Source organism: Anoplopoma fimbria, chromosome 20, assembly GCF_027596085.1.
Source record: "Anoplopoma fimbria isolate UVic2021 breed Golden Eagle Sablefish chromosome 20, Afim_UVic_2022, whole genome shotgun sequence".
In the NCBI taxonomy this organism is placed as follows: domain Eukaryota; kingdom Metazoa; phylum Chordata; class Actinopteri; order Perciformes; family Anoplopomatidae; genus Anoplopoma; species Anoplopoma fimbria.
Window position 1 is genome coordinate 27,778,212 of NC_072468.1, and position 25,851 is coordinate 27,804,062.

A 25,851-nucleotide genomic window follows, 5' to 3' on the forward strand; every position below is an offset into this window, starting at 1 on the left:
AGGAGGAGACGCTGGATTGAGACGCAGCCGCTGTCTCTACTCGACCAATCAGGAACTAAGTAATGTGGCAAAGAAACAAACCCTCATGACAAACACGTCATTACTCCTTAATGAGGGAGACACCTCCTTTATATCCTCCTGCAGAGGAGCAGTAGAGGGGAAGAGGAGGAGGATGTGAGGGGGGAGGAAAGGAGGAAAGGAGAAGGAGGAGGAAGAGGAGGAGCAGGAGGAGGAGGAGGAAGAGGAGGAGCAGGAGGAGGAGCAGGAGGAGGAGGAAAGGAGGAGGAGGAGCAGCAGCAGGAGGAGGAGGAGGATGTGAGGAGGGAGGAAAGGAGGAAAGGAGGAGCAGGAGGAGCAGGAGGAGGAGGAGGAAAGGAGAAGGAGGAGCAGCAGCAAGAGGTCAGGAGGAGCAGCAGGAGCAGCAGGAGTAGCAGCAGGAGCAGCAGCAGGAGGTCAGGAGCAGCAGGAGCAGCAGGAAGAGCAGGAGCAGCAGGAGCAGCAGCAGGAGCAGGAGCAGCAGCAGCAGGAGCAGCAGCAGCAGCAGCAGGAGCAGCAGGAGCAGCAGCAGCAGCAGCAGGAGCAGCAGGAGCAGCAGCAGCAGCAGGAGGAGCAGCAGCAGCAGGAGCAGCAGCAGCAGGAGCAGCAGCAGCAGCAGCAGCAGGAGCAGCAGCAGCAGGAGCAGCAGCAGCAGCAGCAGCAGCAGCAGCAGCAGCAGGAGCAGCAGCAGCAGCAGCAGCAGCAGCAGCAGCAGCAGGAGCAGCAGCAGCAGGAGCAGCAGCAGCAGCAGCAGCAGCAGCAGCAGCAGGAGGAGCAGCAGCAGGAGCAGCAGCAGCAGCAGCAGCAGCAGCAGCAGCAGCAGCAGGAGCAGGAGCAGCAGCAGCAGCAGCAGCAGGAGCAGCAGCAGCAGGAGCAGCAGCAGCAGCAGGAGCAGCAGCAGCAGGAGCAGCAGCAGCAGCAGGAGCAGCAGCAGCAGGAGCAGCAGCAGCAGCAGCAGGAGGAGCAGCAGCAGGAGGAGCAGCAGCAGGAGCAGCAGCAGCAGGAGCAGGAGCAGCAGCAGCAGGAGCAGCAGCAGCAGCAGCAGGAGCAGCAGCAGCAGCAGGAGCAGCAGCAGCAGCAGGAGCAGCAGCAGCAGGAGCAGCAGCAGCAGGAGGAGCAGCAGCAGCAGGAGCAGCAGCAGGAGCAGCAGCAGCAGGAGCAGCAGCTCTCCTCTGGGTTCACATCAGTGATGAATGGAGTCATGGTATTATCTAGAATCATCCAAAACTCTGATTTCTTTTTATTTCAGCGTCTCTTCTCAAAGTTTGTTCTTTTGTTACACAATGACACAAGATGATGAGTTTAGTTTGTTCTCATCAGAACCACTCGTTACACGTTGTGATTATTTTCCCACAGATGATGAATTTGATCCAGAAAGACTCTTGTTTGACATTCGGAGGTTTTTCTTCACAAAACAAATGTTTCAAGACAACAAAGTTCAGTTTTATACACAAAGTAAAACATGTTTCACACCTTCTCTCAGACAACTGATCATTTCAGGTAATTACATGGACCTCATCAGCTCTTTCAGCCATCCATCTGCAACAGTCCCAGAGAGCTCTCAACCCCCCAGAGTCCAGACCAGCTCAGGTACCCACAACCTGCTCACACTGCATTTACAACCACTGAGATCAGGTTGCTACTAACTCACATCAGCTGTGTGATCCTGAACACACTGAACTATCTGGTCAGCAGAGAGAAAGGTTCTCTACCAGGAGGAGACTCTCCCTCCTCCAGAGAACACAGAGACACTGAGGAACCAGATGACCAGAACCCTGAACCCACTGAACCCAGGATAAAGAGGTTCAGTGAATGTGGTGTTGAAGGTGTGGAGGTGGATCAGTGTGTCAGAGGAGACTCTGTAGAAGGACAGAGAGCCAGCAGGACAGTCCACATACACTGCTACTCTACCAGAGGAGGAGGAGGAGGAGGGAGGAGGAGGAGGAGGAGGAGGAGGAGGAGGAGATGGGTGTTCTTGTTATTGTGATAGACATAGTAACCACCATCAGAGCACTCCAGACTCCAGGACTGATCATTCCATCCAAACAAACAGTCTTCACTGTCTCCTCTCCTTCTGATTCCTCTGTAACTCACTGATATATGAACTCCTCCTCTCCACTCAACCTCCCAGTAACAGCGACCAGTCAGACCAGTTCTACACAGCAGCTGCTCCCAGTGGTCAAATCTGTCTGGATGATCAGGATATGACTGATCCTCCTCCACATGTGTCACCTTCCTGTTGTTGTCAGACAGTTTGAGGTTTCTGTTCACTGTGTTTGTGTCGAGTGTGAGTTCACAGGAATCTGATGGAGAGAACAAGACACAATACAGCTGCAGTTATTAATCTATCATCTGTTCATCTGTTGACACTGTGATGATGACATCAGAGATGTGAATGAGTGATGTCACAGTTTGAAGATGGTTGAATGTGTGCTGCTTTGTTTTCATGAGTCAGATTCAAAGCACACTTACACTTCCTCAGACCTGGTGTGAACCATCGGACTCCAGCAGGCTCCACCCTGAAAGGAGGAGGGGGGTCAGAGCAGCATGGAAACATGGACATTACATCGTCTCATACACAGAGCTTTGTATTCATGTTCACATGGAGCACTTATTATTAATCACATCATATTCTTTTACTTCATGGAGCTTCTTCTGATTGGCCGATGACGACATTATGTTCACTTATTCATGATATATTATTATCAGTATTATATTGAGAATAATCATCCATTTCAGACTCAGTTTCTCTACCAGTCAGTCAGTGAATCAAATGTTTAAACCAGCATCACTTGATTTCTTTGTCCACTTGTGGTTGAGTGAAAACAAGCTGCAAACACAACATCTGACATATTATCAGCTTATAAAGTAGTTGTGTCTAACATGATATCAACCAGCTGCTTCCACATCCAGCAGTTACAGATCAACATGATGATTCATCAGGAGTCTTTGTGTTTGTGTCACCTGATCAATGGAAGTCCAAGCAGAGATGGAGACACTTCTCTGTGGGTTCATCACCACCACCCGACTCTTCACCATTACACAGAGTCAGCTGATCGGTTGTAAATAAAGAAATATTGATTGTTGGATGTTTTGGTCCTGACCAGCGACCTCTTGTGTTTGTGTTATAATGACTGTTGTCTCTCAGAAGTAAAGGAGAAAGTATCTGAAATCACTACAGCACCACCAAACCTCTGATGGAGGAGGTCGGGTGGATGGTGTCTGACTCTGACCCTGCTGTTCACATCCCGTCTCCTAGCAACAGTCAACACTGGTTTCTGTTATCTGAAGCTCTAGACAGGAAGACAATACTCTCTATGCTTAGTCTTGTTTATTTCTCATACATCTGTCATTCTCTCCTCACGCACGCTCACTCGTGTTTTCAATCATGATATCAGCTGTTTAGATCAGCTGGTCTCCTCTATCCAATAGCACAGTGACATCATCACATGGTTAGCCTATCATCTTGCTGCTGTCTCTTTTAAATATGACTGTCTCTCGACCTTCAGTACGTTCATGCTGCTGCGTGGCTCTCCATCGTCCCAGTTTACGTGTTTTCATTCTGAACCGACGTCCAGTTCCTCAGCAGAGGAGAAACCTTCTTCTTCCTCTCGTTTCCTGCCTGAGAATCTCTCCGGTCACACCTGGTCACTGTGCAGGTAACAACCTGATCGGCACCGTGCAGTCTCCAAACCCAGCAAACCATCCATGCAGGAGACAGAGCCGAACATCTCAAAGCTTCTGCCTCACCAGCGTCCCATTCATGTGCTCTGTCATGGCAGCGGGTGTCTGTCTCCGTTTCATTCCACTCCACGCAGGGATCATTCAAGAAAGACACACACAGTCAGGATATATCTAAACCCTCTGTTTCCTAAGGGAGACATATATACAGCATTTACCGTGCTGACTTCTCCTGCTAAACCTTCATGCCCTCACAACCCTCATCACACGTCCTGTACCATTAAACCCTCCACAGGCTCATTCATGTGAAACTTGCTGTTCATGGTAAAGGATGGATAACCTGTAAGGTTCTCATCCGTTCCTTAATGTAGCATCACACTCCATCCTGTGGCATTCATGTTCTCACCGTTCACTAAAGTATTTATGTTGTTTCGGGACTTTAAACTCAAATACACTGAAGTCGTATTACGTTGTCTGGTTTCATTTTCAATCAAGCGAAGGGAAACCTTAATGCAAAGGGCACGCTCATTTTGACATGTTCACAAGTTATCCACATCAGTGCAGCTTAAAGTCCACAAACAGGATCAGCTGGCCTCACTCAGGCAGTGTGCTGGTCATTGCTGACCTCATCTCAACCACAAGCATGCTCAGCTGGAAAAACGGCTCCTCTACGTCATGATGTGACGGTGTATTTCTTTTGACTCTTTTGAAGGATTTCAGTCAGTGGTTCTCAGACTCTGGCCTCCCTCTCCTCTAGATTGATGGAATCAGCATGGTGTGAGACACCTGACTGCATAAGCTCTCATGTCTCTCTTTCATGGTTAAACCACTCGTCATTCCTCAATGTGAGCATTCCTCCTCATGATTCTTGCGATAGCTTCAGGCAGTTAGCTGCCACACAAGTCATTGTTGGAACCTCTCCTGGCAGTGAAAGTGCTCGCTCCCTAAATGTGCCTTGCTCAGATTCCATATACATATGCATATGACTGCTGGTGGAGATTTTGCTACTATGCTGCTCACTGTCCACTCAGAAACCTCCTCGACATTACATTCACCTCTTTCTGCCCTCAATCATTCAGATCATTGAAAGCTATTTTTAAACATTATATTCTATTATATTTGAAGGCTAAGTAGTCATTACCAATCCCTCAGGGTGTGGCTGGTATTGTTTTCACCTTGTGGGTCATCACTTGAGGCTCATTAGTCCAGCCCACTTTTCACCACGGCCTGATTTAGCATCTTAGCGGCGCAATTCCATCTCAAGATGGCCTCCTGTTGATGTATTCTACTTACTCATTTGTTATTCATTGCACTCTTCTAGATACTAACATTCATAGCCATCTCCCAATCCCTCCTATCCGTGGTTCTCTGGTAAGTGGATCACTGTCAAGGCATCATGGTCTGATGTGACCTCATACACTGCATCATGGTCTGATGTGTCCTCATACACTGCATCATGGTCTGATGTGTCCTCATACACTGCATCATGGTCTGATGTGTCCTCATACACTGCATCATGGTCTGATGTGTCCTCATACACTGCATCATGGTCTGATGTGTCCTCATACACTGCATCATGGTCTGATGTGACCTCATACACTGCATCATGGTCTGATGTGTCCTCATACACTGCATCATGGTCTGATGTGTCCTCATACACTGCATCATGGTCTGATGTGTCCTCATACACTGCATCATGGTCTGATGTGACCTCATACACTGCATCATGGTCTGATGGTTCCTCATACACTGCATCATGGTCTGTAAAGTTCCTCATGTCCTCATATGGTCTGATGTGTCCTCATACACTGCATCATGGTCTGATGTGTCCTCATACACTGCATCATGGTCTGATGTGTCCTCATACACTGCATCATGGTCTGATGTGACCTCATACACTGCATCATGGTCTGATGTGTCCTCATACACTGCATCATGGTCTGATGTGACCTCATACTGTTGTCCTGTCATGTGTTAGATGCTATCTGACCCTGTCTTGACTAGGTCTCACCTTATAAAATGGTTTAATCTCAGCATGTGTCTTTCTAGTTGAATAAAGGTTCTTTACATTTATGCATTTCGCCCTATCTTAATCTCAGTCATCACATAGTCCTCCTGACCTCACATGCTGGAAACTTTACTCTGTCATGTGGTATGGCATTCATTGCAGCAGCACCTTTGGGTGCTCTGGTTCTGAAATCACATGCGTTGCAGCAGCAGCTTTCTGTCATCTCTTAAGTGGACTTGCATTTACTGCAGGAGCAGCATTGTGGGGGAATCTCATGCTGGGTCAGTATAGAGGTTTGTGCTGACCTGCTCTATACAATAAGTACAGATAAACTGATTGTTCAGGCTCTGCCCATACTTCTTTAAGTTTGCCCTAAATCCTTGTAAGTCACGTTTAACTGGCGTTGGAGCTTTCCTTGCTGCCACTCCTTTCCTTTTGTTGCCTGCTATCATAATTTGCCAATTTTTGCATCGTTAAGCATCTAAATTCTTCCGTAATCCTGCCTGCCCACATTGTCGATACATGCATATAACTGGTGGTGGCGTGTTGGCTCAACCGCTGCTTTGCTGCTCACTGTTTCCTTTATCCGTTATTTGTCATGTACATCGTATATTGACGTGGTGTCCATTGCATTGCTAACTCTCAGGTTACTGCTGACCTCTCTTGGTTAAATCATTCAATGCCTTACAAGTGATGTATGAATCATTAAAAGGGGCAGGTAATGGAGACTTACTGCTTAGCCAAATCTATAAAATGTCATGCCGTTATTCCAGTACACTAGCCGCGCTGTCTAAGCTCAAACTGTTGTTATTCAGCTCACTGCTGAGAAGCACAGCCTTCCTCTGTGATCAGACAGCCTGACAGCCTGCAAACACACCAAACAACACACATGTCACATGATCTGAGGGAGCTGTGAGGGCTGGAAGGTTTCTGCATCATGTACTGAGATACTGTCGACTACTGTGGGGTTACATCAACATTATTCTTTGTTATGCCTACTGACTGGTTTCTAGTCACAACCAAACATCCACTAATGTCCATCAACAATCTGACCACATTACTGGTGTTACTGGTTTCTGATATTTAAAAAAGTCGTTCTCGTAGATGCTCTGGTCAGTGCTGACCTAGTCATTGCAGCGCTTGCTCCTGTTTCTACTCATTCATGGTAAATTGTTGATACTCCTCACCTCAAATTTCTGTCATGCTCATTGTTATGCTTCATCTCTTAGCAGCTTATGCCATCTTCATCGACCATATGTGACCCGTTTCATTCCGGCTTGGTAAGTACAAGAACATTCTTTTGGGGGAAATATAAGACTGTGTTTTATTTATTTAACTTTTATTTTTGGGGGATTTATCTTGCTGCTGCTCAGGGCCGACACCTCGATAACAAATCTCCCCGTAGAGTCCAAGAGCCAAAGACTCTGTCAAGACTTTATCATCACATATCATCTGTTAATAATAAACGATTATCTTTTCCTCATTTGAATGGTCTGTCCTGATTGATCTGTAATCTGGAGGTTTAGAATATTACAGCTCAAGTCCGTCTGCAGCCACAGAGCACTGCCTGTGTCCCCTATAACTTTGGTCCAGTCCTAAATAAACCTCTTTGGGCTCTGACACACCGTGTCCACAATCAGCTGTTGGTTCTCCACTGAGCGTCTGTGGTCCACTGTCACCTGTAGTTTCAACAAGTCCACTCTTATCAACCATCGTCTGATGTGGGACACAAACAGTTTGATGAGTCTCTGCTAGTTTGAGGTCAGCTTGGTGTGTCAGGGTCATATTAACCAGCTCTACCTCCTCTATCACACTGATTGTCTGTGGCTGCAGCAGGCCTCTTCATACCTGAGAGTTTCCAGTCTCCAGTGTGGATCCTCCAGTCCAGCAGACAGCAGCTTCACTCCTGAGTCTCCTGGATGATTGTAGCTCAGGTCCAGCTCTCTCAGATGGGAGGGGTTGGAGCTCAGAGCTGAGTCCAGAGAAGCACAGCCTTCCTCTGTGATCAGACAGCCTGACAGCCTGCAAACACACCAAACAACACACATGTCACATGATCTGAGGGAACTGTGAGGGCTGGAAGGTTTCTGCAGTACTGAGACACTGTCCACTACTGTGGGGTTACATTAACATTGGTACTGATTGGTTTCTAGTCACAACCAAACATCCACTAATGTCCATCAACAATCTGAACACATTACTGGTGTTACTGGTTTCTGATATTTAAAATTATAACAGCAGAGTGAGAAAAAACAATATAATATATGCTTATGGAAATAAATTGTAACCAGGTAGTGAATTTATATTTTTAGGATTATTTTGAAGGTTATTTACCCATGATGTAACAGGATTTAAAGATAATTTGAGTCTTCAGTGTGATTTTAACTTAATCTTGTTTCTGTTTGTTAAACAAAGGGTCAATCACAGCAGCTTTACCTAGATCAGCTTCTCATTGGTTATGTCAGAGAATGCAGACTCCCAATTGGGGAAAGGGAAATAAGTCCCGCCCTAGCAGGAGGAGGTTTGATGTTACGGAGTGAGAAAACACGTGAATGAACGAGCGCCATTTGTTTTACAAGAACAGTGTTTGACTATTTGAACTGACCGCAAAAGGAAACAATGAAGGAACTTAAACTTAAAAGGAACAAAGTTAAAGAACATTGAAACATTTTAGAGACACTTTTACCATTTTAACAGAAATGTGTTGAGTGATATATTGATGAGAGCATTGTCAATGTTGCGCTAGATGTCAATTTAAAATATTTTATTTTTCTATTTTTATAAGGTTCAATATAAATTTTGAAGTCAAACCAACAATTTATTTGAGTATCCTGCAGACCTGAAGCTGGTTTCACATGAAAGCAGAGACATCTTATGGAGGTTATGAGTTTATCCATTTATGTAAATCATAACATTCAGTGGACATTAATTGAATCTTGACCTGAGAGTTTCCAGTTTACAGTGTGGACTCTCCAGTCCAGCAGACAGCAGCTTCACTCCTGAGGTGGTTGTTACTCAGGTCCAGCTCTCTCAGACTAGAGGACTGGGAGCTGAGGACTGAGGACAGAGCTTCACAGCTTCTCTCTGAGAGGTTACAGCCACTCAGTCTGAAGAGACAACAATCAACAAGAAGAAAACAATCAGAAAGAACAAAGATAATTTGTTCAGTGAAAATGGATAAAATACTTGCTGTTCTACACTAAACAAGATGAACATTTCAGTTCAATGTACTCTACTGTATACAGGAAGTACTGTAGTGTTGATATCAGGATGGGGGGGGTAGTTATTGTTGTTTATTAGTGTTAAATACAAAGTTAAACTTTACTGTCATCTTCATTAAAAAAAGACAGAGACAGACAGAGAGACAGACAGACAGACAGAGAGACAGACAGAGAGAGAGAGAGAGAGAGAGAGAGAGAGAGAGAGAACAAAATGAGTGAAAAAAACAAATTAATCTTCATATTCTGATTTCATGTCGTTTCGTTCTAAAGCAGAAATAAACAACCAATCAGCAGATCGTCACTGTAGAGACAGACATTCAAGTTTTCAGTCTCTTTCCACCTCTGCATTTCTCCTTTTCATTCATTAATTATATCAAACATAACATCATAAAGCATAAATAAGAGCAACAACAGGATGACCCTGTGATGTTTTATTGTGAATGTGAATTATGTTTCAAACTCCACCATCGTCTTTAATCCACCGTGGATCAAGTGTGTCTGTTCTACAAGGTTCTTAAGATGGGATGGAAACACAAACAGGAATTCACAAAAAGGACTTTTGGACTCTAGTTTAGTCTCTGAGATTAGTTCCTCTGGTTCCATAGTTCTGGTTCATCTCCTGGTGAAAAAGAGGTTTATGAAATCTGAAATCCTGATGAACTATTTCAAAGATTCATAAAGAGAGAGGCTGTTTACACTGCATGGAGCTGATAGTTTAGAGACACATTTACATCATTGAAGACAAATTAACTTGATCTGACCTGAGAGTTTCCAGTTTCCAGTGTGGACTCTCCAGTCCAGCAGACAGCAGCTTCACTCCTGAATCCTGCAGGTGGTTGTTACTCAGGTCCAGCTCTCTCAGACTAGAGGACTGGGAGCTGAGGACTGAGGACAGAGCTTCACAGCTTCTCTCTGAGAGGTTACAGCCACTCAGTCTGAAGAGACAAGGATGAGTAAAAAATAAGCAATAAGTAGAAAGATAGCAACATATTTAAGTTATGATATATGAATCTAACTCTCTCTGGACTTACAGAGCTTTGTTGGAGGCTTTGACCACTGGCAGCAGCCTCAGAAGAGCCTCCTCTGAAGCAGAGTATTTCTTCAGGTCAAACACGTCCAGATCTTTTTCTGATGACAGTAAGATGAAGACCAGAGCTGACCACTGAGCAGGAGACAGTTTATCTGTGGAGAGACGTCCTGATCTCAGGGACTGTTGGATCTCCTCCACTAGAGAACCATCATTCAGTTCATTCAGACAGTGGAACAGATTGATGCTTTTCTCTGCAGAGAGATCCTCGTCGATCTTCTTCTTGATGTACTGGACTGTTTCCTGATTGGTCTGTGAGCTACTTCCTGTCTGTGTCAGCAGACCTCGTAGGAGAGTCTGATTGGTCTGCAGTGAAAGACCCAGGAGGAAGCGGAGGAACAAGTCCAGGTGTCCATTTGGACTCTGTAAGGCCTTGTCCACAGCACTCTGGTAGAGATGTGTTAGTTTAGGTTTGTCTCTAGAAGACTTCAGACGACCGGGAGGTTGTTTGTTCTTCTGACAGCAGATTGACACCAGAGTTGATGAAGGTCAGATGGACATGAAGAGCAGCCAGAAACTCCTGAACACTCAGATGGATGAAGCAGAACACCTTGTCCTGGTACAGTCCTCTCTCCTCTCTAAAGACCTGTGTGAACACTCCTGAGTACACTGAGGCTGCTCTGATATCGATGCCACACTCTGTCAGGTCGGATTCATAGAAGATCAGGTTTCCTTTCTGCAGCTGATCAAAAGCCAGTTTTCCCAGAGACTCAGTCATCTTCCTGCTCTCTGGACTCCAGTGTGGATCCGTCTCAGCTCCTCCATCATACTTGACCTTCTTCAGTTTGGACTGAACCACCAGGAAGTGGATGTACATCTCAGTCAGGGTCTTGGGCAGCTCTCCTCCCTCTCTGGTCTTCAACACATCCTCCAGAACTGTAGCAGTGATCCAGCAGAAGACTGGGATGTGGCACATGATGTGGAGGCTTCGTGAGGTCTTGATGTGGGAGATGATCCTGCTGGCCTGCTCCTCATCTTTGAATCTCTTCCTGAAGTACTCCTCCTTCTGGGGGTCAGTGAACCCTCTGACCTCTGTCACCATGCCAACACACTCAGGAGGGATCTGATTGGCTGCTGCAGGTCGTGTGGTTATCCAGAGGCGAGCAGAGGGAAGCAGTTTCCCCCTGATGAGGTTTGTCAGCAGCACATCCACTGAGGTGGACTCTGTAACATCAGTCAGGATCTCATTGTTGTGGAAGTCCAGAGGAAGTCGACACTCATCCAGACCGTCAAAGATGAACACAACCGGGAACTCTTCAAACCTGCAGATTCCTGCTTCTTTGGTTTCAGAGAAGAAGTGATGAACAAGTTCCACCAAGCTGTACTTTTTCTCTTTCAGCACATTCAGCTCTCTGAAGGTGAATGGAAATGTGAACTGTATGTCCTGGTTGGCTTTGTCTTCAGCCCAGTCCAGAGTGAACTTCTGTGTTAAGACTGTTTTCCCAATGCCAGCCACTCCCTTTGTCATCACTGTTCTGATTGGTTCCTCTCTTCCAGGTGAGGCTTTAAAGATGTCTTCTTGTCTGATGGTTGTTTCTGGTCTGTCTGGTTTCCTGGATGCTGTTTCAATCTGTCTGACCTCATGTTCATCATTGACCTCTGCAGTCCCTCCCTCTGTGATGTAGAGCTCTGTGTAGATCTGGTTCAGAAGGGTTGGGTTTCCTGCTTTAGCGATCCCCTCAAACACACACTGGAACTTCTTCTTCAGGTTAGATTTGAGTTTACGTTGACAGACTCCAGAATGACTTCCTGAATAAAAACACAACAACAAACCAGTGAGTGGACTCACAGACAATCAGAGAAGTTAACATTTGAGTTTGGCTGTATAGTTTTCCTCCTTCATTAGTTGTATTTATCAGTGGAGGACAAACAGACTGATCTGATGAAGATCTGTGCAGCATATTGAGAGTTTAGAGAAGTAAACTTCTATCATGTTGCCTCCATTTCCTCTTCCCACCATGTTAAATCTGTAATCCTCTTACTGCTCTGCAGACAGTCAGCCAGCTCCTCCTGCTTCATTCTCCTCAGGAGGTGCAGTGTGATCTTCAGAAATGCCTCTCTGCTGCTCCTCCTCTGCTCTTCATCCTCCCTCTGACTCTCTATGCATTCTGGGTAATCTGGAATCAGAACACTCTTAAGCCTCTTCAGCTCGTTCTTCACAAAAGTGAGGATGTTCTCCTCCAGCAGCTGGAACAGAATATTATATGAAGGACACAAACTAAAACCATGGAACCAAACATCAGATCCATGTTGGACAGACTGACAATCCACTGGTCTAAAAAGTGCAGCATGGAGATGATTGTGAACAGAATAGATGTAAAAGTAGTTGTACATGTACAGACCATAAATATGGAGTCCAGGTGTGTTTGATGCTGCTGGGCAGACTGACCTCTGGGAACCTGTGAGCTCTCCTGGTCCTCTCTGTGGAGGAATCATGAAGAATCAGCTCACATTGTGTCTGTCCACACAGAGACAAACACAAGGTAAAGGTCCATGAAGTGATATGTGGATGTGGATCAGATGACTCCCTGTACTGGTAAAGGTCTACTGGTCCTGCTGATCCCACTGAGAATCAACAGCTCCGTCTTTCAGCTCACTGTTTTCTTCAGCAGTCAGTTTGGTTTAGTCCCAACAGCTCTCACCAAGCCCTCCATGTAGCTCTCCCTCCCTCACTGTACACTGCTGAAGAGCCCTGGAGCAAGGCACCCAGAACCTCCAGCTGCTCCAGTGGAGCGTCTCAGTGTCAGACTGGTTGTACTGGGCAGCTCCCAGTGTGAATGTGTTTCAATGAAGAAGAGTGTTGGTGCTCAGAGAACTTCATCTGAGTCAGTAAAGGTTTAAAAACTGGAGATCTCACAACAGAGAGTCTGATAGAAACACATCATCACTTTGTTTTCATCATCAGTTTAAATCCTCACCTCTGATCACCAGAGTGGCGTCCATCTTTGAAGTTCATAGGATGATCCATAGACCAGTCACTCTTCATGGACACACAGCTGGGTTCAGGCTGTTCCAGCTTCCTCCTGATAGAAACAAGAGATTAATGCAGTGATTTAATAAAACTGCTGTTTGTTCAACAATGACCTAAAACTCTGAAGGCCGTCCTTCATTGACCGGACTGGAGGCCTTTGGAGCCTCGCTGACCTCTACGGGTCACAGAGCGGTGCTGGTTCAGAAGGAGCTCATGCTGCAGGACTTCCTCCAGGTGAGTCACCTGTTCAGGTGATGTTCAGCAGGTTCAGAGTCTGGTTGGTCTCCAGTGTGGCAGCAGAGCGTTCATCCTTCAGAACTAAATACAAACGACCACGAGAGGTCGTCTGTCTGAGGAAATCCTGAAAATAATCACTGATCTGCTCCGTGTGTGTTGACATGAAAAGTGACCGTACGCTCGGTGTCGTGTCTGTTCATCTTTTCTCTACGTTCCTTTAGAAATACACCATCTAGAAGCTTGGTCTGTTAATGGTTAAGAACACACGTACAGTATCCAGAGAGCTACCGTCTCCTGTGTGTGTCAGTCATAAACTCTCTTATATTAAACTACACATGGAATGCTTTCTAAATACTAAACTAAATATCCTGCTTCAATCCGTATCTGTTGGCGTTAAGCCTTTAAAAACAACATCTTCACTGAGGTCAATGTCTTTGCTCTCTCACTTGCTGCTGCACACAAAGAAAGACTCTCACCTGTAAGAACAGAAACTGTGACCTTCATTCAAACCCTAAAGAGAAGCTTTGAATGTATGACATGATAATAAGTACAGAGCTAGTGGCTCCTTTCACATCCACACTAAATGTTTGAGGACGTCAAATATTCAGATTGATAAAACGTTGTGTTCTCCTGTGAGCTATTTCCTTTTTAAATCCTGATAAGCTGTAAATGTGAGCAGCTGGTTCAGCCTCACACCCCCCCTCTACACGCTCACATTCCACCATAAAGGGTCAATGCAGAGGGAGTGAGGACATGGAGTGACTGGACCAGAGCTGCCACCGGCTTCAGGTCAACACTCTGCTCATTGACACAATCCTGAAGTGAAGGTAGTGAAGATGAAGGTGAGGAGACTGGAGTGTGTGACGTCACCATGGTGACTGTTTGAAATCACATTAAATCCTCACCTCTGATCACCAGAGGGGCGTCCATCTTTGAAGTTTATAGGACGATCCATAGACCAGTCACTCTTCATGGACACACAGCTGGGTCCAGGTCCAGGTCCAGGTCCAGGTCCAGGTCCAGGTCCAGGTCCAGCACAGTCTGGTCTCTGATGGATCCTGATCCCATATACATAAACAGAGTGAGTGAATGAAAGACTGTGTGACATGGAGAAGAGTGGTGGACAGTTAGAGATGGTCCTCTCACCTCTGACCTTTGGTCTGGCTGTCATGTTCCCCACACAGAGTGCTTTTAGAGGGAGGGACTCCCTCCTCTCTGTCCTCACACTGACTCATAGCAGAGTCCACACCTTCACACCAACACAACAACCTGCTGGGAGAGCTCACACATTATTTCTCTTCATCATGACAAACACACAGAGCTCATTCACCTCAATACTAAACACACTCATGGGACAGTTTCCATGTTGAAGAGTCATATCTAAGGACTGACATTCACAATGCTCTTTAGTCTTTAGGCTTGTTTCAACACTAGAGGAATACACTTCATGTGGCTTTCTATCTGCCTTTCTTTAGGGATGATGTCACTTTTCACTTCTATTTGACTGACTTTAAAAAGCTCTTCAACGTTTGAAATGTTCCTCTTTCTCCAAGTCGACTACATCCAGTCAGAGCATGCAGTGGCAGCTAGTCCAATAATCCAAAATCAATCATGTCACCTGGTTATCTGCTGCTGAATTCACATCCACATCAGCTATCAGAGACGCTCTACCTTCATCTGTAGAGGAAACAGTGAGAGCAGAGCTGAAAGATCATCATCAGTCATTGATCAGCACATCATCACTCATTGATCAGCACATCATCAGTCATTGATCAGCACATCATCACTCATTGATCAGCACATCATCACTCATTGATCAGCACATCATCACTCATTGATCAGCACATCATCACTCATTGATCCTTCACATCAACGTCCTGATTCTCTCTGATGGAGTCTCCACTGACGTCTCCTCTCAGTGAGGCTGTTACTGGATGTGTCGCCCTCTGGTGCCTCAAAGGGAAACTGTCACCTTGAACTCACTCACTTCCTCGTTTAGAGCTTTTCACAATAAAACCTCCATCATTATTTGTTGGTTGACGTTCTCTTAAAGCTTTACTATCAGCTGAACAGCTTCTTTATGCAGACGGCCTCTTACACACATACAATGAGTTTCTCCATAAACGTGGTTGAGCAGTAGAACCTTCATTTATTTGTGGATCATCTCGTTTGTGGTTCAACATGAAGATTAAAGAGGAAGCTGGTTCCTTCAGATTGTCTCTCATTATTTTAAAACAGTTAATTCAAACTGATTCAACTATTTAAATAATCATGGACACCAAATGACCCAGAAGTTTGACACACCTGTCCAGGTAGCAGTGTGCTATTGGACCAGCTATGGTTGGGGGCGGGGCATGTGGTGTACTGTGACTCTGTGACATCATCAGGGCCGATGGACATCAAACAGAAAGCTGTATATAACATATGAGGCCATAAATACATAAATACATATATATACATTAATGCATACTAATAAAGACACAGGTATCATCAGTGTGAGAGCAGCAGTGTTCCTCTCTGGAGCCTTTGTGTGAAGAACAAGCTGCATCCTGTATTTAAACTGTTCTGTGCAGCTCTACTGCAGAACGCCTTTGTAGTATTTATTCTTTATTATTCTGATTGTGAAGTCATTATTTAATAAGCCAGAATATGATGATGGTGTCTTTATTACAGGACACAGAGTGAATACAGAAAGCAGCTTGTTCTTCATGTGCAGCTGTTTGTGAAAAAGGAAACAGGGAGGACGTCACATTTCCTTCAAACAGCGGTTTAACCTTTGACCTTTGAAGTCTTTGCATCTGCAGTAAACAAATAAAAGAGGTTCGATATAATATATAAATATAAATAATATATAAATATAACTATAAATAATACATACATATAAATATAAATAATATATACATATAAATAATATATGAATATAATTAATATATATATAATATATAAATATAAATAGTATATAAATAACATATAAATAAAAATAATATATATAAATAAAAAATATAAATAATATATCAATATAAATATATCAATATAAATAATATATAATATGAATATAAATAATATATAAATATAAATAATATATAAATATGAATATAAATATATAAATATACATTTAAATAATGCATACATGTAAATATAAATATAAATATATACATATAAATATAAATAATATATACATATAAAAATAAATAATATATAAATATAAATAATATATAAATATAAATAATATATAAATATAAAGCCTTCTTGTCACATGAAGCTTCCTAATGATTTAATTAATAGTAAATACAGATGTTGTCATGGTAACTGTCGCTCATCTGACATGATAAATACAGAGTTAGAACTAAACAACAGACAGACGATCAGCTGTGACACTCGTCATATGTAACTGACGTCACTTTGTAGACTACCTGTAGTTTATAGACTACGTTTGTAGGCCACCTGTAGTTTATAGACTACGTTTGTAGGCCACCTGTAGTTTATAGACTACGTTTGTAGGCCACCTGTAGTTTATAGACTACGTTTGTAGGCCACCTGTAGTTTATAGACTACGTTTGTAGGCCACCTGTAGTTTATGCCACCTGTAGTTTATAGACTACGTTTGTAGGCCACCTGTAGTTTATAGACTACGTTTGTAGGCCACCTGTAGTTTATAGACTACGTTTGTAGGCCACCTGTAGTTTATAGACTACGTTTGTAGGCCACCTGTAGTTTATAGACTACGTTTGTAGGCCACCTGTAGTTTATAGACTACGTTTGGGTTCTATGATGTCCATCAGTGACAGTAGTTCTCTCCTTTAAAGGGTTCTGATGCTTCACATGGTTAATCTGTGGACTGAAAACATGTTGACATCAACATCAGCTTCTTCCTGTCCTGACCCCTCAGTGGAGGAATGAACTCCCCACTGACGTCAGGACAGCAGAGTCACTGCCCGTCTTTAACCTCACCTCTTCAAGAAGTACCACCCTGATAAAGAAGTACTACCTGATAAAGAAGTACCACCCTGAGCCTTCCTCATAGCACTTATTGCATTCATATTAGTTTGTTTCTGTACTTTTGCTCTGGTTTCTGCTCTTAGATGCTTGTTTAAGAAAGGAGATGCACTGATGACTTCTGGTGACTAGTAGTTCTCTTGAATACCTATGTTGAATACACTTCCTGTAAGTCGCTTTGGATAAAAGCGTCTGCTACATGACTGTAATGTAATGTAATGTAATGTAATGTAACATGGAATTAGGCTTTGTCAATAAATATCTTTATTTATAGATACTAAAGAAATAACCTTATTTATTATGATAATAATATAATAATTATTATTATTATTATTATAATAACAATTATTATTATTTTGACTGTTTATTTTTTTTATTATTATTATAACAATTATTATTATTATTATTATTATTATTATTATTATTACGTTAATGATGTGCGTGGCACAGATAGCACAGGTAGGCTACTTCTGCACTGATGTATTGTGATGTTTGTGCTAACTGTACAAGGCCTGTCAGACTGAGTATCAGCCTCTTTATGTTGAGTACCAAGAAGACAAATGGCAGGTCTGTATGTGGAATGATGCTAATCCATCCAATATTAAACTAAAGTATCAAACCTCCCCTGAACTGGCCAGTTCATCAGGTAGGCCTAGATAAAGCTAATGTAGTCTAATATAACAGTCCTGTGTATACATGTTAACTTCAGCAAGGTTATGATGTTGCTTTTTTTAATGTAAATAGTTTTTCAGAGGTGTTGGTCCATCCCATGTATATGAAGGGTAGACTAAATATTAGAAACACCTCTCAGTATAACGTTACAGTTCAACAGCACCACAAACCAAGCTGACACAAAGAATAAATCACCACCTCTAAAACATTAAATAAAGACTTTATACAATATTAAACTGCATTAGTTTTTAACCTAGGGGTGCCAAGTAAACTGTCAAGTCTACATATAAATGATAGTAGACAAGTTAAACAGCATAGGATGATTAGACAAACGTACAAAGCTAGAGAGACAGGCTAATATGGCCCGTCCTCCTCTTCAGCTGCTCTATAAAGCACACCGACAGCAACCAGCCTCTGATCCATTGTGATGTCCTCATCATACTTTATATGATTATATTATAATTATATCATTATTATATTATTATATTATAATTATATCATTTTTTATATTATTATATTATAATTATATCATTTTTTATATTATTATATTATAATTATATAATTATTATATTATTATGTTATTATATTATAATTATATCATTTTTTATATTATTATATTATAATTATATCATTATTATATTATTATATTATAATTATATCATTATTATAATTATATCATTTTTTATATTATATTATAATTATATCATTTTTTATACTATTATATTATAATTATATCATTATTATATTATTATATTATAATTATATCATTTTTTATATTATTATATTATAATTATATCATTATTATATTATAATTATATCATTATTATATTATTATATTATTATATTATTATATCATTATTATATTATTATATTATTATATTATAATTATTATATTATTATATTTATATTATTATATATTATTATATTATTATTATATCATTTTCGTTTTATTGTCAATATATATGACAGTGAAGATCAGGACCAGAGCCGAGCTGAGTTGCTGACGTCATCAAGTTCGCTGCTGTTCCGATTGCAAAATGACGTAATGACGTAATGACGCACTGCGAGTTTGTACTCCCGAGTCGAACTATCCAAGTCTGAACTAGCAAGTTTCGTCAAGTCCAAACTTGACAATAGTTGGTATTTAGAAAGAGCCAGAAAAAAGAGTCTCCTACTCACCTTCACACAGAGAAGAAGAAGAAGCTGCGCCACGGCCAGCTCCAAAGCGAAAGTAAAGGAGAGCCAATCAGAGCAAAGGACACCCTATCAGAGTAAAGGACACCCTATCAGAGTAAAGGAGAGCCAATCAGAGTAAAGGACACCCTATCAGAGTAAAGGACACCCTATCAGAGTAAAGGACACCCTATCAGAGCACCCTATCAGAGTAAAGGACACCCTATCAGAGTAAAGGACACCCTATCAGAGTAAAGGACACCCTATCAGAGTAAAGGACACCCTATCAGAGTAAAGGACACCCAGAGTAAAGGACACCCTATCAGAGTAAAGGACACCCTATCAGAGTAAAGGACACCCTATCAGAGTAAAGGACACCCTATCAGAGTAAAGGACACCCAATCAGAGTAAAGGACACCCTATCAGAGTAAAGGAGAGCCTATCAAAGTAAAGGACACCCTATCAGAGTAAAGGACACCCTATCAGAGTAAAGGAGAGCCTATCAAAGTAAAGGAGAGCCTATCAAAGTAAAGGTTCGAGATGAAATGAGCCTCTAAAGTGGACGAGAGCAGACAGCAGGGGGTTAAAGAAACCTGAGGTGAAGTCGGACAGTGTTCAGTGTTCATCATATATTTTATACATTTAAAACCTGAACATCAGATACATAAACAGTTTACACACTGAGGAAAAGAGTTCTCTCCTCTAAAGGTTTCTGAGGCTTCACATCGTTAATCTGTGGACTGAAAACATGTGACATCAAGGTGGAGTCAGGCTTTATCAGTGAATATCTATATTTACAGATACTGAATAAATAACCTTATCTATTATTATTGTTATTATTATTATTATTATATATTATTATTATATAATTATTATATAATTATTATATAATTATTATATATTATCATATTATTATTATAATTATTATTATGTTAATATTATCATATTATTTTTATTATTATAATTGTTATTATTATTATTATTATATTATTATTATTATTATTATTATTATTATTATTATTATTATTATTATTATTATTATTATTATCATCATCAGTCACATCGTTGCACAACGTGAGTCCACTAGCCAACAATCTGGCGTCAAATCTTACATTCACACAAAGTGTGGTGTTTGTTGTGAAACTATTTACTTGTTAATGTAACCAGGTGGACCTGACGTTTAGGGATGGTTGGTTCAGCCGGAGATCTGCAAGGGAGGCTGAGGATGGAGTGAAGGAGACGGACGCGATGAGAGTGGAACGTTTCCTCTTTATTATGATAATAATTATTATTATTATCATAATAAATAAGGTTATTATTTAGTATCTGTAAATAAAGATATTTATTGAGAAAGCCTAATTCCATATTGATGTCACCATGTTTTCAGTCCATAGATTAACCATGTGAAGCATCAGATAACCCAGTGAGCACTAGACGGGATTTAGAGTCTAAATCTGGTCTAAAACTGGGTGAAATCGGGTCTAAACGTCTATAGACGTCTTTTCAACCTAAAACACGGTTACTTCAACATGTCACAAAACACCATTAGGTTGATAATGTGTTCTGTTGGAACGTAAGGCTGTAAGAGAGACGATAATAACATATTATATATATTATAGTATTTATGTAAAGTGTTCAACTGGTCGTTGAAATGTGGTCAACACGTAGACGTGATTTAAACGCTTTTAATGTTTCACATAAAAAGGCATGAATACGGAACTATAAACGTTTTGCTGCCAACAAGAAGCTCACAGGACATCTTAACGGAGCAGTCTGTACATTCATGTAAAACACAGCGAGTCTACTTTACATTCTGTCTGTACATTCATGTAAAACACAGCGAGTCTACTGCTGGAACACATGCGCAGGAACTTAGGCTCAGACTGCGTCTCCAACTTTGAAAGTAGCACCGGTCGAGAAACCCGGCAACGGACTTGTGGAGAGAAGTGAACGAGCAGACGGAAAAAACGCGAGGCTTCACGCTAACTACATATTTTGTTAGTACTTGAACTACTGGATTCAGTTATTCAAAGCGAAATTAGCATCAATAATATAAATTAAGCTGCTCACGAAGCAGGCGAGGCTGCTAGCTTGTAGCGTTAGCATGTTAGCTTGTAGCTACTGCTACATGGACCAACAGTAAACGTTAACATGTGTGTTAATGCTGGCGACTGTGTTTATGGACTGTCGCTGTAGCTCATTGATATAAAGTGAGTTTTAGGCCATTTCACATCTAAATACATTACAGAGAGCTAGTGGGGCTTTACACAATTTAAATGGGGAGGTACACAGTTTAAATGGGAGGTACACAGTTTAAATGGGGCTTTACACAGTTTAAATGGGGAGGTACACAGTTTAAATGGGGCTTTACACAGTTTAAATGGGGAGGTACACAGTTTAAATGGGGCTGTACACAGTTTAAATGGGGAGGTACACAGTTTAAATGGGAGGTACACAGTTTAAATGGGAGGTACACAGTTTAAATGGGGAGGTACACAGTTTAAATGGGGCTGTACACAGTTTAAATGGGGAGGTACACAGTTTAAATGGGGAGGTACACAGTTTAAATGGGGAGGTACACAGTTTAATGGGGAGGTACACAGTTTAAATGGGGCTGTACACAGTTTAAATGGGGAGGTACACAGTTTAAATGGGGCTGTACACAGTTTAAATGGGAGGTACACAGTTTAAATGGGGCTGTACACAGTTTAAATGGGAGGTACACAGTTTAAATGGGAGGAAGTGAGTAAAATACATTGATGTACAAACAAGAAGACGGTCAGAACATTGTTGTTTGGCATACATCAACATATAATCAATACAAAGTATTATAATGTGTAATATGCCAGTGAGCATCTTTCCGTTGAAAAGATGTTTAAACACGACTAAGGTCACCGGTGAACAGACTGGTTCAAGAGTGAATATGTTTTATAATTCTTGTTTCATTTACAGACATCTGAAATATGGCAGATCATCTGAAACCGGCTCCTGGAGGCTTTGACAACATTTAAAGAAGAAACGGGAGATTCTGTTGTGTGTATTTTATTTCATTGTAGTTGTATGAATAAAAACTAATGAATTGTTGCCTGTGTCAGATGTTCTTATTTGTCCTGTAAACTGTTAATTCGTTACTACAGTATTGGCTTTCAACTGAGAAATGAGGATGTGGTTTCATAGTAAGCCTCTAAAATGATAATATAACATTATTAGCACAACGTAGAGGATTACACATGCACTATTACAAATCACGTCTAAATGTGGTCTAAAGGTGAATGTCTAATAGACGGTGAATAAACTTTCACTTTTGAACCATTTTTAGACGGAAAAATGCTCACTGGGGTCTCTCTCTCTCTCTGTCTCTCTCTCTCTGTCTCTCTCTCTCTCTCTGTGTCTCTCTCTCTGTCTCTCTCTCTGTGTCTCTCTCTGTCTCTCTCTCTCTTTCTGTCTCTCTCTCTGTCTCTCTCTGTCTCTCTCTCTCTCTGTCTCTCTCTCTGTCTCTTTCTGTCTCTCTCTCTGTCTCTCTCTGTCTCTCTCTCTCTGTGTCTCTCTCTCTGTCTCTCTCTCTCTCTGTGTCTCTCTCTCTGTCTCTCTCTCTCTCTCTGTGTCTCTCTCTCTGTCTCTCTCTCTCTCTCTGTCTCTCTCTCTCTCTGTGTCTCTCTCTCTGTCTCTCTCTCTCTCTCTCTGTCTCTCTCTCTGTCTCTCTCTCTCTCTCTGTGTCTCTGTCTCTCTCTCTCTCTCTCTCTCTCTGAGTGGAAGCAGTAGTGAGTGTGTAGAGTGTGTATCAGAGTGAGTGAAGGTGTTTTTCTTTACTTTATAGTGTTTTTAGTGTGTTTGGTGCTTTGGGCTGTGGGCATTTGTTTGGCACGATGCCAGTAGCAGAGACTGCTAAAGTGTTGCTAAAGACATTAGCTAAACGAAGACTGACTCTGGATCAGTCTCTGACTCTGGATCAGTCTCTGACCTCTCTGACTCTGGATCAGTCTCTGACCTCTCTGACTCTGACTCTTGTATGTGTCTGACTCTGGATCAGTCTCTTACTCTGGATCAGTCTCTGACCTCTCTGACTCTGGATCAGTCTCTGACCTTTCTGACTCTGGATCAGTCTCTGACCTTTCTGACTCTGGATCAGTCTCTGACTCTGGATCAGTCTCTGACTCTGGATCAGTCTCTGACCTCTCTGACTCTGGATCAGTCTCTGACTCTGGATCAGTCTCTGACCTCTCTGACTCTGGATCAGTCTCTGACTCTGGATCAGTCTCTGACCTCTCTGACTCTGGATCAGTCTCTGACCTTTCTGACTCTGGATCAGTCTCTGACCTTTCTGACTCTGGATCAGTCTCTGACCTTTCTGACTCTGGATCTGTCTCTGACCTTTCTGACTCTGGATCAGTCTCTGACTCTGGATCAGTCTCTGACCTCTCTGACTCTGGATCAGTCTCTGACCTTTCTGACTCTGGATCAGTCTCTGACTCTGGATCAGTCTCTGACCTTTCTGACTCTGGATCAGTCTTTTGCCGAGCTCCAGAGTAACGAAGGCGGTCCCGTTCAGGACGATGTCTGTGACGCTCTTCCAGGCGTTCGGCGACAGATGTTCTGACGGACAGACAAAGTTTCCTGCTGCATTGTTGATGATCACCTGGACCAATCAGGAGACAAGAGCACTGTGATGTCATCACCAGTAGTTTAATCACAGCTGAGCAGTCAGAGCTCTGATCCAATGAGGGTCCTCACAAGTACAGAAAAACTAACGCTGTGTTTGTGTTCTTACATCAGGAAGTCCCGTCAGAGACTCCACCTGGTCCACACAACGAGAGACCGCCTCAGGATCTTTGACATCTAGCTGAACCACATGGACCTGAGACAGACAGAGGGGGGACCAGATCAGACCAGATCAGACCAGATCAGACCAGATCAGACTAGTTCAGACCAGATCAGATCAGTTCAGACTAGTTCAGACTAGTTCAGACCAGTTCAGACCAGATCAGACCAGATCAGATCAGTTCAGACCAGATCAGTCCAGATCAGTTCAGACCAGATCAGACCAGATCAGTTCAGTCCAGTCCAGTCCAGATCAGACCAGTTCAGACCAGATCAGTTCAGTTCAGATCAGTCCAGATCAGTCCAGATCAGACTGGATCAATGTCCCCTTTATAAATCACAACCAGAAGTTTATTGATCTACAAGTGTCTCCTGTTCATGAAGTCGGTTAAACCAACAGATCAATAACAAGAGGAGCTGCAGACTGAATCTGAACTGAGTGTCAGGTGAGGGGTCAGGTCAGTCTGGTTCAGGTTCAGGTTCAGGTTCTGGTTCTGGTTCAGGTTCTGGTTCTGGTTGGTACCTTGTTTCCAGTCTGGCTGCTGATCTCTTCGGCTGTTTTCTGCAGGACGTCCAGCTTCCTGAATCAGAAACACATGAAGTCAAGATTTAATAATCACATCTTGAAACTATTTGAGCAACGTTCATGAAAAGGCATTAACTAGCGTTAGCATTGATATGCTACACTAAGCTATGCTAAGCTATGCTAAGCTACACTAGCTACTGAGGGTTTACTGAATGTGTTTCAATGATTGTAACCGTGTTGTTCCTTCACGTTTCATTTTTATCTTTAGAACCTATTTCTATAAAGATGTCCACTCCTCTGTTCTCTAATGTTTAGTTATGGGATGTCGTGTGTGACAGTGGTCTCCATGGTAACGTAGCAGCCGGTCAGGTACTTTACTCTGCCTCCCTCCCTCACAGGTCTGTGTTCTGCTGCCTCCTGCTGGCCGATCTACAGACTGACGTGTTCTAAAGGTAAAGACGTCACATGTTCCTCTGCTGTGCATGTTGTGAAACCTTTTAGGATTAGGAGGTTAAAACAAAACGTGTAGTGTTTCCTCTGGAACCAACGTCCCTCTGGGGTTCACATTTACATCCTAATCAGAGCTCAGAGAGGAGGAGGCGTCTGATGGCTGCTCTGAGGTCAGCATCATGTTCTGTATCTAACAGAGAGAGGGGAGGAGCTCTCCGTCTGGTTCCTGTTTGACCTCTGACCTGCTGGCGATGACGCACTGCGCTCCCAGCTGGGACAGAGCGGTGGTCATGGCCCGGCCCAGGCCCGTCCCCCCCCCCGTGATGAACGCCACCCGGTTGTTGAAACTTCCTGTCGGCAGCATGACGGCGTCCACCGGCGGGAAGAACGCCGCCTGAGGAAGAGGAGGAGAGCCGGACTGCTGAGGAAGAGGAGGAGAGCTGTGGAGCCATGACTGAAACAGAGAGCAGATTTAAAGTCATGAGGTCAGAGGTCAAGGCGTTCCTCTGGAGGACGCTCACATGGCTTCATGTTGGATGTGTTTTAGTTTTCATTTATGGATTATAAATATAAACAGATCATCTTTAAAGGAACGTCATCAGCATCTCACACACAGCGGAACATCTAGAGGAGAATCCACAAATGCAGGTTTGGGGCTCTAAACCTTTCTTTCCAGTGTTTAAGAATGAAGTCAATGAATATCTGGACTGAGCTTTAAAGCTATGAGGACTGTGCAGATCTATTCAACACTGGTGACCTCGCTGGACTGACTGATATTAAAGTCTTCTGATGAGTTGTTGGTGTGATTTGACTGTTTATTGTATGATTGTTTATTGTGTGGTCTGACTGGTTATTGTGTGATTTGACTGTTTATTGTGTGATTTGACTGTTTATTGTATGATTGTTTATTGTGTGGTCTGACTGTTTATTGTGTGGCCTGACTGGTTATTGTGTGATCTTGATGCAGTAATATGA

At 42.5% G+C, this 25,851-nt stretch overlaps 1 protein-coding gene and 1 pseudogene across 1 annotated transcript; both read right to left on the reverse strand.

The window, feature by feature from the left end:
- Window positions 1-1,594: 1,594 nt before the first annotated feature.
- Window positions 1,595-19,124, reverse strand: LOC129108997 (NLR family CARD domain-containing protein 3-like; annotated as a pseudogene).
- On the reverse strand, window positions 14,851-25,351 carry LOC129110053 (2,4-dienoyl-CoA reductase [(3E)-enoyl-CoA-producing], mitochondrial-like). Its single transcript, XM_054622206.1, has 5 exons — window positions 25,119-25,351; window positions 24,424-24,481; window positions 23,851-23,937; window positions 23,571-23,718; window positions 14,851-14,918 (listed from the first exon to the last, which is right to left on the reverse strand). Exons 1-5 carry the CDS (start codon window positions 25,238-25,240, stop codon window positions 14,851-14,853), a joined length of 483 nt encoding a protein of 160 aa, XP_054478181.1. The 5' UTR covers window positions 25,241-25,351.
- Window positions 25,352-25,851: the final 500 nt, after the last annotated feature.